Genomic DNA, 18219 nt, shown 5'->3' with positions numbered 1-18219 from the left:
AGTCCATCGCCTAAAATGAAGAATCCCAAGTGTATAAGTTTAAATGCCTTAGTCGCCTTTTACGACATCCACGGGAAAGAGATGGAGTGATCCTATTCTTTGTTACATTGGTGTTGAGAACCACACGGCACTGCCGGGAACCACACCACTGGGGGGACACTGAGACTATTATCTCCCAGTAGTCACATGGGACTAGTGACTAGTTCAATTCAGTCATCTTGCGTCTAAACTGATGATGTAGTTCCATTAATAGATCTTTTTCACCAGACCGGGTAAAGATCAAAACGTTCTGTTACGCGAGTTTTACTGGCAGTCTTAAAGTCTTTGAGTAAAATGCTTAGAAAGAAATCAAGAATATTGAACGAAGTAATACAATTCTTAAGGAATATTATTATTTTTGGGCTATCGCTCTCCTAACGGCCTGAACATAATCTGGCTTTAGAATATAACCTGGAGCGAAACTCCAGGGGCGGAGTGCTGAGTGTGCAAGCTTAGCGTTGGGGAAGCACTAAGCCTGACATTCCAAGGATCTGGTTTAAGAAGATTTATTACTTACTTGCTTCTACACCTTTCTTACGGTTTTTTGCAAATTCTACTCTATTTAGACGTACTATCTCTTTGCGGGGTAGACAGAGCGGGCAGTCTTGAAAGACCAGGCTAAGTTCAGCTGTTAGGCTTAACAATAGAATTGAAATTCATATAGTGACAGGTTGCTAACCAATCGCCTAAAAGAAGAATACTTATAGTTTATAAGCCTATCCCTTAGTCGTCTTTTACGACATCCATGGGAAATGAGATGGAGTGGTGCTATTCTTTTTTATATATTGGTGCCGGAAACCACACGGCACTTTTATAATATTAGTATGAATAGCTTTTACACCCGTGGCTGAGTAATGTTTTCTCTTAATCAAACGATACCTAATAGATCAAAATAATTAATTTTAATAAAAAGAAAAAACATCGTTATAATTTATAGATTATTATAGATTTGTATTCCTGCATACAATTTTACCGTAAATCTTTCTGGGAGATCGCTATAAATACTAAAAACAATATCGATATAAATACTAAAAATAATAATCGCTATAAATACATACAATACCAAAATTGTCATAAAATTGAAAGGAAAGCTTTAGATTCAAATAGTGACTAAAAACATAAATTCCTTTCTGTGCAGTCGTAAAAAATTAAAACAATTACTCTTCAGCACGTGTTCCTGCTTCCAACATGCCGGAATTCGTTATAAAACGTAAAAATATGCCTCGCATACGTTACAACTGGAAATTCAAAAAAATCACTCGCACTATCAAACAAAAATAGATTTCAATTGTTTGGGGTTATGACTTTCAAAGCGTTTACAGAGTTAAATAACATTTAAAACGATTTAGCAGGCCATTCCACTGAATAAAGCTGTTATAGTTACATATATGCTGCAGTGTAGTTAAGTGAGCAAACTGTTTGGAATTCCATTTGTTTATTTATTGAAAACAACAGCCTTTCTTACATCTAAAACTTCAAGTTGTATAACATTTTAGTACATCTCCGGCCATAAAGTTGCCAACTATTATTCCTTAAAACATCTTCATAGGAATGAACAAAAAGAAAACCAACACATTCCACGTAATAACCCTGTTCTCGAGATGTGTCGCCGATACAATAAAATCTTGATCTCTAACATAGACATTTGATATCTATCATTTTTCGCTAGATAAGTTCAGACGGCAAATATTAGTGTTCATCAGAATGAACGGTCACTAAGCGTATATCACATTGAACATATGTCTAAACATTGCTTCCTTATTGCTTCTCTTTGCTTCATTATCTCATCTTAATTCTGTTAAATTTTTATATTTACTTGCACACTGTATTGTTTTATTAATGTGTTACTTAAACTATTATTAAACATACATACATAAAATCACGCCTCTTTTCCGGAGGGGTAGGCAGAGACTACCTCTTTCTACTTGCCACGATCTCTGCATACTTCCTTCGCTTCATCCACATTCATAACTCCCTTCATGCAAGCTCGGCGGTTTCGTATTATTAAAAATTATTTTTTCTAATTTTTCTAATAGCAAGCGAATTGTTAAATTATTTGCAAATTACATAAACATTTTGGCAATTAGACACGGATGTTTTAAGATAATATAATCTGTATCAGTTCAATTTGTGTACACATTTCTTGTTTGTAGGTAATCTGTTTGGAATGCTCAATAAATAAATAAATTATGTCATTACATATTTACACTTTCCTCGCGGAATATATGTATACCTTGATAATATCTATACAACCACCAGAACTACATTACCATGAGGAAAGATTCCAGTAGAATTCAGATTTATATTCAAAATTGGATACAAGGTATCACTTATTGACGTCACATAACTTAAATCTAATTATAACTACCACCGCTTCCAAAGCGCATGTGTAGAAGAAGCGGCGGAACAAACTACACTGCAGCATTTTCATCGGACGTCAATTTACAAATATAGATCTCTTAAATCTAAATCGTGGACGAATTGTACACATTAAAAAACATGAATGAACGTATTCCAGCGTCTCTGAAGATCTATTTTCATTCGGATTGCCACACACAACGCTGTGACGTCACGTGTTCCGGATGACACAGATTAGAAAATGGGACAGTTGGATACGATACATACATATGCGATACGTCTATATTCCTTGCGAGGTAGACATAGCCAACAGTTTTGAACAACAGTTTTGTTTGCAGTATGGCTTCATGATGGAATTAAGATTCAAAGATTAGATTGTTAGCGCATCGTCTACAAGTTTATAATCCTATACATACATATGGTCACGTCTATATCCCTTGCGGGGTAGACAGAGCCAACAGTCTTGAAAATACTGAATGGCCACGTTCAGCTATTTGGCTTAATGATAGAATTGAGATTCAAATAGTGACAGGTTGCTAGCCCATCGCCTAAAAAAGAATCCCAAGTTTTTAAGCCTATCCCTTAATCGCCTTTTACGACATCCACGGGAAAGAGATGGACTGGTCCTATTCTTTTTTGTATTGGTGCCGGGAACCACACGGCACTTTATAATAATCCTATCCCTTAGGTAATATTCATAGAATATTTACAGAAGAATGATTGAATTGGTGTATCAAAAGAGTTTGATATCCCGCTTTAACGAGTTTATTTCTTAATATGATGACTGGGGAACGGCGGCGCCAATGATGATTGTGTCGGAGGTTGTATATATAGCTCCAATCCGTGAAATCTTTGCTTGCGCGATTTAGGTTTTTCGCTGTTTATGACTGATAACGTCGCGTCATTCTATTTTTTTTTTGACTTGCGGTGTATGGATTTCGCCACAGATTCAAAAAATTAGGAGGTTCTCAATTCGACCGTACTTTTATTTCCTTCTTCACTTTCTACATATTCTTCCTCTTTCTGAGTGACGGTTTTAAGATAGTTCATATTTTAAACTCTTTGACTCAAAAAATAAAGTTTAATCGTTACTGGCTATTGCCCGCGACTTCGTTCGCCGTAAAAGTTCACCGAAAAAGCTGACATGCGAAGCCAGGGCGGAAAGTTATATTAAAATACACTTTTACAAGTAGATGTTATAAAGATCCCGAGACTTCGCCAAGGATATATAGCCCGCCATCACCAGACTTCTGGAGTGGACATAATTTATTTTATTGTAGGCCTAGCTGTCAGTCAAATTGAGTTGCCAAGATTTTAATTTATTACTTTGATTATGGTCCCTTGGTATATTCGAATTAAATGTTATCAGTGTTCTTAAATATGGTATTGTCGTGTTAAATTTATTTCGGTAAAACTGCTTATATTGGTACGGATACAAATGAAGAAAATAGAACAAAAAATGTGATGGCGAATGTCTAGTCTTTCCAACAGCCTGTCTTAAACTGCATCTCTCTGTGGCGCAACCTCTGCGGCGCAGCGGTAAGCAGCGTTTGTCTGTGACACCGGACGAACTGGTCCTGGTTTCGAACGCCAGGGCATGATGGGAAACGAACTTACTTTGATTGGTCTGGGTCTTGGATGTTTATCTATAATAAATAAAAAAATAAAATATTTATATAATCATGGCAAATTACTGTGTGCCGTTTGTATTGTGCCGTGTGGTTCCCGGCACCAATACAAAAAAGGATAAGACCACTCCATCTCTTTCCCATGGATGTCGTAAAAGGCGACTAAGGGATGGGCTTACAAACTTGGTATTCTTTTTTAGGCGATGGGCTAGCAACCTGTCACTAGTTGAATCTCAATTCAATCGTTAAGCCAAATAACTGAACGTGGCCATTTAGTCTTTTCAAGACTGCTTGGCTGTCTGACTACCCCTACAGGCTCTGTCTACCCCGCAAAAGAAAATGCTGCAGTGCAGTTTGTTACCGCTTCTTTTGCACTGACGCCTTGGAAGCGGCAGTAAACTTAGTTTTAAGTAATTTATTTGACATCAACCAATGTTGTGAAACCAAACGTTTTGACAATTATTAAGCGTTATGAAGTATCCTATAATCCGACAACCGATTACAAGATCATAGGCTAAATCTAGTTCTCTTCTTATCTTCTAAGAATTTAGACATATATTTTAAGAACAATAAAAAGAAGTTATTCTTTTCTTTTAAAAAGTAATAAGTGAACGAGCTCAATTTGACCATAAAGCCATGCATCTAAACTTGGCCTTTCAGTCAACGTAGTATATACGAGTAGTATAATATATACACGATTTATCTCATACATATTTGTTATCTGGCTTCTAAAGCAAATGGCTTAATTCCCTATAGGCTTCGACGGACGAGCAGCCTTGATTCTGTTACCTGTGACAAGCTCTGAGTGCTTCTAGTTGTGGTACTGACGGGACCCCAACATTCACTTTGATATTTTTGGATTTTAATTTCTCGATGAAAATGAAATTTTACAAAAACGACATTGTTACCAATTTTTGCATACTCTTAGATCTTGATTATAGTAACGTTAATTGACATAGTAGATATGATTGAATTAAAAAATCTTGAATATAAACTACATTATTGTCAAATCCTTGTTTAACTTGTTTCTATTAATGAAACAAAAATTTAAAAATAATTAAACGCCCTGAAAATTTTCTAATTAATAAAAGTAAATTATTACTCCAAATTATTGCAGGTCACTCATACATATATACATAGTTATGTATCAGCTGATACCTTTTTGCGCAGTTAAAACCTGATTTCTTATCTGTTTGCTATATTCTGATTATTCTTTGAACTCAATAAAGATTTTAATAATAATAAGAGTATACAAACCATTATTTATTTCTCAAATATTTATAGGAAAGTGATCTAAATTCCTTACAAATAAATCGTTTGGCCGGCACATTTCTCTTTTGACCTTTCTTTGAATTGATTTCATCTGCAAACGACTCAGCGGCGCTTGAGACTTGCGAGAGGCAAGGAAATTGGATAACTCTCAGCCCAGTGATGTGAATGCTCCTTATTAATTCCATTAAGATAGTAATTTAGCTCGGCAGATATTAAGATCTCTGTTACATCCACCGACACTCTGATTTAGATAGATTATAGTGTAGTATTACTATGCAGGAGCTTAATTTTAAGGGAAAGCGTGATAACTGGGTGTCATGTTAATTTCCTAATCTGTCACTGGAACTCTGGAGATAAATTTGGCACGAACTATTTAATGCAAATGAAGTACACCTCACGTTAATGGTGGTTCCCGACACTTAGGAATAGGACCACTTCCCACGGATATCGTAAAAGGAGACTAAGGGATACGGTCATAAACCTTTTTAGATTTAGAGATTATTTTCGGGGATGGGCTAGCAACCTGCAGCTATTTGAATTCCAATTCCATCATTAAGCCATACAGCTGAACTGAACATGGTGCTTAAGTTTTTGTAAAACTGTTGACTCTGTCCAACTTGTCAAAGACAAAGACGTGAATATACATATGTATGTACGTACACGTGACAACTTAATATATACTAATTATACCCATAGTCCTAAGCAGATTTAACCTTTCCAGTCTAGCCTGAAGTCCGCCATTATCCAAGACATCCTATTTTTGGTGAGTCATGTTTTAACACAAGGCATCTTACCTCTATCGCTTTGTGTAAAAAACTGACTCACCCAATCAAGGATCCATGGTCAAAGGCATACCCCGGGCTCCTCTCCAGAGAGGTGAGGATGCAACCGGGACTAAAGCCAGGAGGAAGAAAATTCAGGACACGAAAATAATAACAGTTAATTGAACTTCATTCTTTTTTGTTTGATTCACAATTGCAAATAATGCATTATCAATGTATCTAGGGCATTCAGAGCCAGAATTACTTACCCAGGAATTTGAATGAAAAGACCATTATTCAGATTTGCGCGTTTCATTTTAATATGACATTTTTTAATGAAAATCATTTCATACATGTCGTGTGGTTCCATCCATGGGAAAGTTAAAGAGTAGTTCTATTCTAAAGTGCTGGAAACCGCACGGCACTTCCTAACATGTAGATTTATAAAGGATTCCTCTATCCACTCTGGACCTTATGAAATGTTAATCTTGTAACTCAGAACTATTACTCGGATCCAGATTCACGAAGCTAGTTACATAGTAGTACTTACTTAAGAGTTTGCCTAATCTAGGAGTTACATGTAGAAGTTTGGAGATCTCAGTGGGTTAATGTTTGAATATGTAGGAGCAGTAGCCTCGAATATCCGGGATAGTGGTAATTTCAAATCTTGTTAAGATAATTAATAATTGAATTTAAACTTACTGTTTCCAAGTTAACATTTATGAGGAAATAAAATTTCTAAGGTTACAGAAAGATTATAACCATAATATACATAGTCACGTCTTTAACCCTCGCGAGGAAGACAGAGCCAACAATCTTGAAAAGACTGAAAGGCCACGTCCGGCTGTGGTTTAATAGAATTGAGATTCAAATAGTGACAGTTTGCTAGTCCATCGCGAAATAGAATCCCAAATTTAAAAGCCTAGAGTAAAAGGCGTCCTTAGACGCCCTTTACGGCCTCCATGGGAAAGAGATGTAATGGTCTTTTTTTCTTTTTGTGCGGGGAATCACATACCTTAAAAGAATAATACTTAATACTTGAAAACAAATCTATTTAAATGTATATATTTTATCACTATTTAAATCTCGATTCCATCATACGCCATACAGCTAAACGTGGCCTTTTATTGAATAATGGAACAAAATTAAACTGTTTTTCAATGGTTACCTAAAATAAATTTTAACTAAATCAATTCAGATCCATATCTCCGAATATGGACCGCTCGCAAATTTAGCAGAACCTGAACGAAAATACCTCGATTCACGCGACTCGTTTCAAGTTTAGCGCATTTGTTTCGAGTGACCTATAAATGATAGAGTATTCAAACCGATGGACATCTGTACCTGAGCATTGTTTATTTCTGTATCTTTTCCCATTTTTGGAAAACTAACATCTAAAATATGAGTAGATCTATCTGATCACGATTTTCTCTCGTATGGTTTAAATGTAAACTTCTACAGCGATTATTATGCTTATATGCATTCAATTGTTCAACTTTATACAAGCAATCAAAACGACTTATGAGGTCTTCGTACCTCTAGAATGAGAATTTCAGGAAATGAAAATGAAATTTTAGATAATGACAGATTTTTAGCCCAAAAGAAGAATCCCAAGTTATTAATCTTAGAATCTCAATTCTATCATTAATCCAAACAGCCGAACGTGGCCTATCAGACTTTTTAAGATTGTTGGCTCTGTTAACCAAGCGAGGGCTAAGGACGTGACTATATGTATGTATGTAAGTATTATCCTTTGGTTATGCTGTATCTGTAACCTTATAAATTTTATTTCCTCGTACATGCAAATAATTTAACCTTTCTCTTGATGTACTGGTACACACGGCAGCTGCCACTAGATAAGTGTGTCTATTTTCTTTTACGACATCCACGGGAAAGATTTGGAGTGGTTCTATTCTAAAATCCCAGGAACCACATGGCATGCCTTCAAATACCTCAGATAACCGTAAAAAGGGAACTTATATCTTCAAACGCATAGTGCTGTTTTACTTTCGGACTCTAAACAGCTTGGTATTGTGTAATATAGCAGTTTGCCAAAGACATATTTCATTGAAAACCTCATTTTCTGTTTCAGTGGAGCCCGAGATTATTTTCATAAGCAGCTTACAATTTTTTATCGATTTAATCCACAAAGAAGGAATTTATGGCCTACTGGGAGGTTTAAATTTGTTGTTCATCGAATATTCATGTCGAGCGGATTACTCTCAACATAGTTCATGATAATGAAAAACGGAATAAAGGAAATTTCGAAATTTTCACGAGACATAAAAGTGATCGCAACAAATTTTCCTTATATTTTAGGCAAATATTGTTTTACTTTTACATTCCTAAGTGTACAATTCTAGTGGTTCGCTGCGGACTTAGAATTCGCGAACACTTTAATTTTTTACCGAATTGTGAATATCTCAAAAAGCACTTAACCGATTTGCCCCACAAACTTAAACATATTGAGAGATTGTATAATATTGGAGACAACTGATGAATATATCATTTCGAAATATGTATTTAGACATTTATTTCAGTATTTAGTTGTCTCCAAATCTAGTTCAAAAATAGGTATATTGTAGATATACACGAAATGAAATTCAGTATACTTCGTCTTTTCTACAAAATATTGTAAAATTTATCTAAATGTAATCCCGTCTTTGAACATTATGAACCGCGTATTTTCTTAGATTTGAAATAGTAATAAACGAGTACATTTTTTTCTCTTGTGAAACATGAAATTGCGTTAATGCGTAATTATCTCAGAATTTCATTTATTTAAATCCTGCTAATTACGATAACGATGTGACAGGGAAAGCTTTGCTAGCGGCAGTTAAGCTTATCAATTCCATAATGTTAACGTTGTACAGTCGGCCACATGAAAAGTATACACTAGATACCTTCAGTAACCAAGATGGTTCCATATCTATGTGGCCTATTGTACAAAAAGTGCCGTGTGGTTCCCGGCAGCAATAAAAAAAAGAAATGGACAATTCCATTTCGTTCCCATGGATGTCGTAAAAGACGACTAAAAGACAGGCTTATTAACTTGGGATTCTTCTGTTAGGCGATGAGTTCGGAATGGAATGGAATGGAATGGAATGGAATGGAATGGAATGGAATGGAATGGAATGGAATGGAATGGAATGGAATGGAATGGAATGGAATGGAATGGAATGGAATGGAATGGAATGGAATGGAATGGAATGGAATGGAATGGAATGGAATGGAATGGAATGGAATGGAATGGAATGGAATGGAATGGAATGGAATGGAATGGAATGGAATGGAATGGAATGGAATGGAATGGAATGGAATGGAATGGAATGGAATGGAATGGAATGGAATGGAATGGAATGGAATGGAATGGAATGGAATGGAATGGAATGGAATGGAATGGAATAGATTTATTTTCAAAATTGGATACAAGGTATCACTTATTGACGTCACATAACTTAAATCTAATTATAACTACTACCGCTTCCAAAGCGCATGTGTAGAAGAAGCGGCGGAACAAACTACACTGCAGCATTTTCATAGGACGTCAATTTACAAATATAGATCTCTTAAATCTAAATCGTGGACGAATGCACATTGTCTACATTAAAAAACATGTATGAATGTAGAACTGATTATGTCAATACGAATATTTCGTCCAATAAAATAAATCTATCTATATATATAAAACTCTTCCGTTACTGAGTGACTGACTGACAGACAACGCACAGTCGAAACTACTGGTCGTAGACAGCTGAAATTTGGAATGTAGGTTCCTTGGGATATGTAGGGGAGCACTAAGAAAGGATTTTTGGAAATTCAACCCCCAAGGGGGGGAAAAGTGGTAAAAACGTTTCTATGAAAAATGTTATTCCTTGGGTTTATAAACTTGAAACTTGGCATGAACACGTACATAGGCAAGTAAATATGTTTGACATTATAAGTTTTTTCAAACTACCCTCCAATCGTGATTTAGGGGGTGCGATTGGGTGACTGATTTATTAACGCACAGCCGAAACCGCTCGGTATAGGAGTCTGAGATTTTGAACAGAGGTTCCTTTAGTAACATAAGTGAGCACTAAGAAGGGATTTTCGAAATGTCAACCCCCAAGGGGGGGAAACGGGATAATCTGAGCCGGGGCTGCGGGAAAGTTCTAACGAGATACCGTGGCCCCGGAACGCAAAGGGCAATTGAAGGAACGAGGTGGGTTTTAGTCAGTAAAAGTCTGACACTCCCTTCCGTTCCACCCAGAGCGGGAGAGGTCATTTGATGATTTCCCATCCTTAAAAAAAAAGACTTTGTATGACAACTTTCAGTCGTCTCTTTAACATACATAATAACATACATAATTATGTACATACATGCATAACATTAATAACATCACGCCTTTAAATCCCTATTTTGTGTTAACACTACCCATACAAACAGCTAAAAGGAAACAAGTGAAGAGACGGAATTTGTCCGCATCCATTTTCACCTAAATTCTTAACGTTAATGAGATTTACTTTTTATTATCAGGTCAACCTAATAGCCTCACATGTACGTATAACTTCGTAAGAATTTTCTTTCAACTCCTAACCGTTGAGGAGTTGTACCTTCCATCATCAGCTCATTCACATGGGATGATGACTATCAGACGCAAATACTTAAACAGAAGGAAATCCTGTAAGGCCTCTTCGTCCTATAAATCCTGTTTTTTTTTTTCTTTTGAGACGATGATTTTGTCTCGCTTTACTTTTTCTATATAGATTTGTATGTAGGTATACTAATATTATAAAGAGGAACAATCTATTTTTTTATACATATGTTTGTTTGTTTACACATGTAATCGATAAACTCCGAAACTACTGAATCGATTTCAAACATTCACCATTAGAAAGCTACATCATCCCTGAGTAACACAGGCTATATTTAATTCCAGTTGTAACAAGATTTCAGCCTGTGGAAGAAAAAGCCCTGTCGAGATCATTAAAAAACGCTATATATAACCGAATTACACGTGGGCGAAGCCGCGGGCGGAAAGCTAGTATAAAATAAAATATGTACATACTGTACAAATTATGTCAAGATCATGTCAAAAATACATAAGCATTTAAGAGGCCATTATGTCCAGCTCGGGCCACACATGTTTATCATTAATATAATCATCCGTGCTGTAATAGGCTTTCGCCACAATTAAAAAGACCTGATGAATGAAATGAATGAATGAAAGAACAAATATATAACCCCAGGTGCCATATGGTTCCCGGCTCTTTAGAATAGGATCACTCCCTGCCTTTCCATGGGTATCGTAAAACGCGACCAGGGGAAAGGCTAACAAACTTGGTATTCTTCCTTTAGGCGAATTACTAATTAACTGTCACCATTTGAATCTCAATACCATCATTAAGCGATACAGCTGAACGCGATACAGTGGCATTTCGGTTTTCGGGACTGTTGGCTCTGCCTACCCCGTAAGGTATAACCACGTGACACTACAACCACCTTTTTTTTTACAGGCATCACCTCCATCACGACCCTGACCGTGATCTCCTTCGAGCGCTACCTGATGGTGACGCGGCCTCTCAGCTCACGGCACCTCAGCTCCAAGGGCGCGGTGCTGTCCATCGTCTTCATCTGGACCTACTCCCTGGCCCTGACCACCCCGCCTCTGATGGGCTGGGGCAACTACAACCAGGAGGCCGCTAACATCAGGTATCTAATATTGATTCTAAAGCTTTGAAATGAAATATCCACTTGGTTGACTGACGATGCTTTTCCATCTTTGAGGAAGGTATACTTGTATGTTTTACAGATTAATTGGACGACCTGTTTGATAGAGAAACAATTCCTGATCAGGTCACAACAGTGCCGTGTGGTTCCCGGCACCAATAGAAAAAAGAACCACTCCATCTCTTTCCCATGGATTTCGTAAAAGACGACTAAGGGATGGGCTTACAAACTAGGGATTCTTTTTTTAGCAACCTGTCACTATTTGAATCTCAATTCTATCTTTAAACCAAACAGCTGAACAATTGAACATGGCCTATCAGTCTTCTGAAGGCTGTCGGCAAGGGAAATAGACGTATCCTATGTATGACAGTATGTATGTCACAATAGAAAACGAAATTTTATTTTATTCTTGGATGTTACATTAAATTAACTACTTATCACAAAATTTAGTATCGTTGAGTTAATTCTAAGTTATTTTTTTTTGACAAATTATATTGATTGAGTTAGCCTCGAAGTAAGTTCGAAACTTGTGTTACGAGATACTAACTCAACGATACTATATTTTATAATAAATACTTATATAGATAAACATCCATTAATTCTAACTCAACTATACTAAATTTTGTGATAAGTACCTACTTAAATTAATGTAACATCCAAGAATAAAATAAAATTTCGTTTTCTATTGTGACATACATACATATAATCACGTCTAATACTCGTACAAGTCTCGAAGTAACTTTGAGGCGAGCTCAATCCGTGTGGTTTGTGCCGTACATATTTGTGTATTATGTCTGTCTGTCTGTACAGCTGCTCGGTGAACTGGCACGAGCAGTCCATGAACACTCTGACGTACATCATGTTCCTGTTCGCGATGGGCCAGATCGTGCCCACCATCATCATCACCTTCAGCTACGTCAACATCATCAGGACTCTAAAGAAGGTGATCACTATCTTTCTTCTACTCTTTCTAGATATCGCCAATTTAGACAAGGATCACTCAATATTCAAAGGACGCTTTAAGCAACGAAATAAGCGCATCTATCAGTATCGGTCTAGTAACAGCGTGTGCATAGATTGTAGAAGTCAATCAAGGGAAAGCATAGGATTACTGAAATATATTACTGTTATTGTTATCTTAAGTCTACTTGACTATTTCAGTGCGAAATGTCAACAAAATCTGATCTTTGTTTACAATTGTTGATTTTTGTTTACATCACAGAATATAAAACATTATACTGTTTGTTGGCCAATTAATGGTTGCTCTTCCTTGTGCTTGTTATTATAAGAGGAAATAGCAGAACCTGCTGAAAAACCGTTTTTTGAGATGAAACCTAATGGAAAATTTAAACAAATGCAACGGCCGATAGTTTGATACTGGGTTCAAAACTCAGGCTACGAAGTAAGGTTATCGGGTTTGTTTGCTCACAAACTCTACCACAATATGTTGAAAAAATGAGGTCTTTTGCATTCGGATTACTTTATATTTTCGCTTTGAAGTAGAAAAACTAATATTTTCCCGAAGCGTGTGATGCGATTCGAGATTTTCTTCCCACGTGAGTTTAATATAGTACGGTATTCAATAGGAAAATGTATCGCATTTTGTGCAACGTTTCTATTTGTATCGTATTTTTAAATCTATTTGCTGTGTGTATTCTAAAAGAAAAGGCCAAGTGCGAGTCGGATTCTTGCACAAAGGTGCCATAATCGATATTATCCCGTAATTCATGAACCACTTGGTCGATTTATGTCCAAACCAAGTTTTTGAGTTTGTGTCGACGAAATAAATAAATAAATATAAATATATACGGGACAAATTACACTGATTGAGTTAGCCTCGAAGTAAGTTCGAGACTTGTGTTACGAGATACTAACTCAACGATACTATATTTTATAATAAATACTTATATAGATAAACATCCAAGACCCAGGCCAATCAGAAAAAGTTCTTTTCTCATCATGCCCTGACCGGGATTCGAACCCGGGACCTCCGGTGTCACAGACAAGCGTACTACCGCTGAGCCACAGAGGCCGACTCGACGACGAAACTATAAATGTTTTTATATTTTGACAACGGAACCCTAAAAATCCTTTATCGCAAAAATAATGACTGAAAATATTGACAGGAAAATCACTCCACGGCAAAAATAATTGGCAATTAACTACCGCCATTATTTCTCGGGAACATTGACGAACAACGATCTGTTCGCGTGCCTGCCGGGCACATTGTGTGTATTCCTTTTGTATGTACATAATATATTATGACGAATAAGAAATGTATTTTGCATATAATATTTAAAAATTCGCAGTTGGGATTGTGCTTTTTGATGTTGCAAATTGTTACATTTCCTGAATCTCAATTTCGTAATCCATCCAACAGACGCTAAGTAATAATATCACAAGGTGTCATGATTAATTAATAATACTAACTCAGCATCTTAAGGGTGTATACACGATTGCTTTAAGTGTGTGAAACAGACAATACACAATAAAGGGAAATTTCAGTATTAGCAATAATGCATGCGTATAATTATAATTATTTCTAAAAAAAACTTTCCCAGACTATGTAAATATGAAAATAATAACACAAAGAACTTCCAATTATTAATCCGAATTTAATAAAACGAAAGAAATAAATCGTATTCTGTGATCTGCTTACAAGTTTCATTGTATTTCCTTTTTCCAACATTCGGTCGTGATAAAAATAAGCCGTTTCAATCTCAATGTGGTAACGAGATAATAAGATGAAGCAATATTTTGCTTGGATTTTTTTATTTGTCCAGACGGATTTTAATTTGACACAATGGACATGATATATATTTTTACAGGTATTAATTCAATTTGGCGTGAGGAGTTTCACAAAGTGGCACTGGATGCCTATTAGTTTATCTCTGGTTTATTCTCAAACATTGACTTTTTTTTAATTTATACGTATATATAAGTTTTATTTTTGTATTTATGCTATTATTTCATCTTTTTTTGTTCTTCTATTTCTATGACCATTACAATTTCTTCTCCTTTCAGAACTCGCAACGACTCGGCCGCGTGAGCCGCGCGGAGGCCAAGGCTACGGCGATGGTGTTCGTCATGATCGTAGCCTTCACCGTCGCCTGGACGCCCTACTCCTTGTTCGCTCTCATGGAGCAGTTCGCTTCTGATGGCATCGTAAGTTTTGGTTCGAAATGACACATTCATTATTGAGGTTATGGTCATTATTAACAAAAACATTGAGATCTCCGCATTGCTTTGCATCAGTGAAACGATTTTAAGGTTACGCCTACATGCCATCAACTGTTACGCACAACCACAGTAATTTAAAAGATATTCATTTCATCTTTCGCCTTATGGGGAAAAAAAGATTTTAACGATTTAAGATATTTCTGGCATGCGCTTCTAGTCAGAACTAGTTAAATGTCTGTGTCTTTGTAGGTATCTCCTGGAGCCGGCGTTATACCAGCTCTGGTGGCGAAAAGCTCCATATGTTACGATCCGCTGATATACGTCGGTATGAACACCCAAGTAAGTTCGGTCTTCACTTGAATTTAATTTAAATAACCTACCTAAAGATTTGAAGAAGTGCAGAAAAATCTCATCACTCAACAAAAGTCTAATTTAATTTTAAAGTCCATTTTCAAACAGGTCATTAAATGAACGTTTTCAAGATTTCTTTACAGTTAAAATGGCGAATATTTCCCTTACAGTTCCGGCAGTCAATCAAACGCATATTCGGCATCCACACAAAGAACAAGCAGTCGCAAATGAACAAGGGGTACAACAACACCGGCGTGTCGCCGGCGCGCCTCAACGACGCCACCACGCGGTTCAACTCCACAGAAACCATTATATCCACTTCCACTTCCAAAAAAGTCAACAAAGACAGAAAACTTGTGTTCAATGACGAAGTCTCTGAAATAGTCGCACATGACAATAAAATATTCCAGCGAGATCTTGAACTATGTACGATACAAGAAAACAGAACGGCCTCGGACACAGACAGATCCATTGACACGTACGACAGTGAAAACGAACCAAAACTGGGCATATTTGGAGCTTCCTGCAAGCTATTTCGTAAGCGCTCTCCTGTAGTTACCATCATAGACACTGAACATCTTATATTTAGTGAAATCAAAACCAGAAATGGGGAAATGGAGAACGAGGACGCGAACGGTTATGGAAATGACGCTTATGAAGATCATATAACTGATAAATCTAAGAATGATGTGTTTAGTACTGAAAACGAGTATCAAAGAGTCAAATCACAAAAGATAATCAAACGCAGTTATTCGCTTGATCTCAGTGCCCTGGATAACGACAACAAAAAGAGGAAACTTTCGATTGAAACGAAGTTTGAAGCAGTGGTCCAACCAAGAGGTCTTTTCAAGGATGCTATCGGAAGGGTTTTCGATCCAAACACACATCAGTTTCAGAATTATTTATATAATATTGATAAATATGAAGGTACAGACGACGATGTTTAGGTGTCGAATAATTCATAAGCTGGTTTCAAATGATATCATCTTATTGATGAAATTTATAAACTGTGAGCTACTCAAACATTTGCTCTAGATGTGATGAGTTGGTATTGTAAGGATACTTATTTATAAGTGGGGAGTTTTTGAAAGGCTGAGTGTGTACGATAGTGATAAATAAAATATAAATGTGATAAATTCAATTTATGGTTTACTTGTAGACCATCTACACTGATACCAAGATGTGCAGGATAGATTTGACACCCAAACCAAAGAATTAAAAAATTAAAGTATTGGATGATTAATATCCAGGATATAAAATAATGCGTGTAACTTGGTGACAAAGATAAAAATGTAAATAATGATTCAAACTTCTGTGGTGATAGGACAGCAGCTTGGCTAGAGGATTCTCAAGATCTTGCTGACAGGAGGTGCTGACACGAACGGACGACTACACGAGGAAGATGTCGTGGCCAAGGATCTGTGATACTAGATATGAGCGTTATTAAGAATTATATATAAAAAAATACATGAACAATGTAGTTATTTTTAAAGAAAAAATAGATAGATAAAATCGCCTTTTCTTTGATTAATTTTACCTTACTTGTTAATTGCTGTTTAGACTTCGTAATTTACTATGTAATATTAAAATAGTGTATCGAGGAATGTGTACATAAAAATATTTTCATATCACCGATCAGAAACATCGTAAAACATTGCAATTTTCTCTGCATTAATGATAATTATATGAACATTTTTTGCCAGCTACAATTGAAATATTGTATAATACAATACTAACACTTGTTACAATTTACTCGTTTGGACGTTCCAAAACAATGTCGCCAAATTTAGTTTTAAGTTTATTCTAAGTGTATTTGTGTTTAGGTACTTAATACAGATTTAGTTTAAAATGATTGAGAAAAATATTTAGGAAATTTGACTTTAAAGCCAATTTTTAATTGTGTTGGGTGTTTACATGTTTAGAGTTAAGTAATTCCTAGCTGTATAATTTGGATGTTTCTTATAAAACTTCTGTCTCTGTGCCATCAAAACATTCTCAATAAAGAATTGCCACTAACAAATTCTTTTATTTCATAACTAAATACACATATTTACTTCGGACTGCTTTTCCACCTAATAGCTAACTTTGAGACCACGTGTGATTTCCATAAAATAAATTATGACTATATTCCATCAAACAAACTATTAATATAAACCTTACAGATACAAAAGCAACTAGCTTTACAAAAGCTAGTTAATTACCAAAAGCAAGTCACGATGTCGCTGCCTATTGTAGACATTTTAAAAGCAAATGCAGTTTCCCGGTCATTACTCAAGCTTACTCGCCGGCCAAAATATTTCATTAAAAGTGTAACACAAACCCGCCCAGCCATTATACTTCGTTTCGCTTCATTATTTCTCCTCTACGAAATTCTAAGGATATTTTGAACATGATTATAGTGTTAATTAGTGCTTCTGACGAATGTTTTACTCTTTTTAACTGCTTTTTGCACAGCGTACTGTAAATTTCAGAGATGCGAAGCGGATTTAACTTTGATAATACAGATGAAATACTTATCTATCTACATAACAGTTAACAAGAAAGAACTGACAGCTAGTAGGTATAATAAACTAGTCAGTAACGAAATTCTGTATATATAAGTTTTAGGTAATTTTAAGTTATTTATTTGACGTCAACCAATGTTGTTAAACCATACGTTTTGACGATTATTAAGCGATATGAAGTATCCATAATAATGAATAAAAATTTTGAATTTGAAGTTTGAATTTGAATTTGTATTCAGCGTGCATGGCGATTGAAATGCGTGATGCGCATGGACACAACACTAGGTTGCGGAGATATGGACCCAAGGAATGAATGGACGGAAGGTGTGAAATCCTGACTTATCCAATCCAGGATAATGGTCAAAACATAGCAAAAAAAAATTATCAAACCAGTTGATTTATCAATCAATCAT

General features: G+C 35.9%; 1 protein-coding gene across 1 annotated transcript in view; it reads left to right on the top strand.

Moving 5' to 3' along the window:
• Window positions 1-16761, top strand: part of LOC106136468 (parapinopsin) — a 30648-nt gene extending 13887 nt beyond the window's left edge. The window contains exons 3-7 of the mRNA XM_013337030.2: window positions 11558-11753; window positions 12582-12714; window positions 14796-14936; window positions 15201-15290; window positions 15473-16761. Coding sequence (XP_013192484.2) covers window positions 11558-11753; window positions 12582-12714; window positions 14796-14936; window positions 15201-15290; window positions 15473-16249 — 1337 coding nt within the window. The 3' untranslated portion in view covers window positions 16250-16761. The remainder of the gene's footprint in view (window positions 1-11557; window positions 11754-12581; window positions 12715-14795; window positions 14937-15200; window positions 15291-15472) is intronic.
• The last annotated feature ends 1458 nt before the right edge of the window (window positions 16762-18219 follow it).

The sequence above is a fragment of the Amyelois transitella genome, chromosome 15 (genome assembly GCF_032362555.1).
Source record: "Amyelois transitella isolate CPQ chromosome 15, ilAmyTran1.1, whole genome shotgun sequence".
Classification (NCBI taxonomy): domain Eukaryota; kingdom Metazoa; phylum Arthropoda; class Insecta; order Lepidoptera; family Pyralidae; genus Amyelois; species Amyelois transitella.
This window is presented reverse-complemented; position numbering and strand designations above follow the sequence as displayed.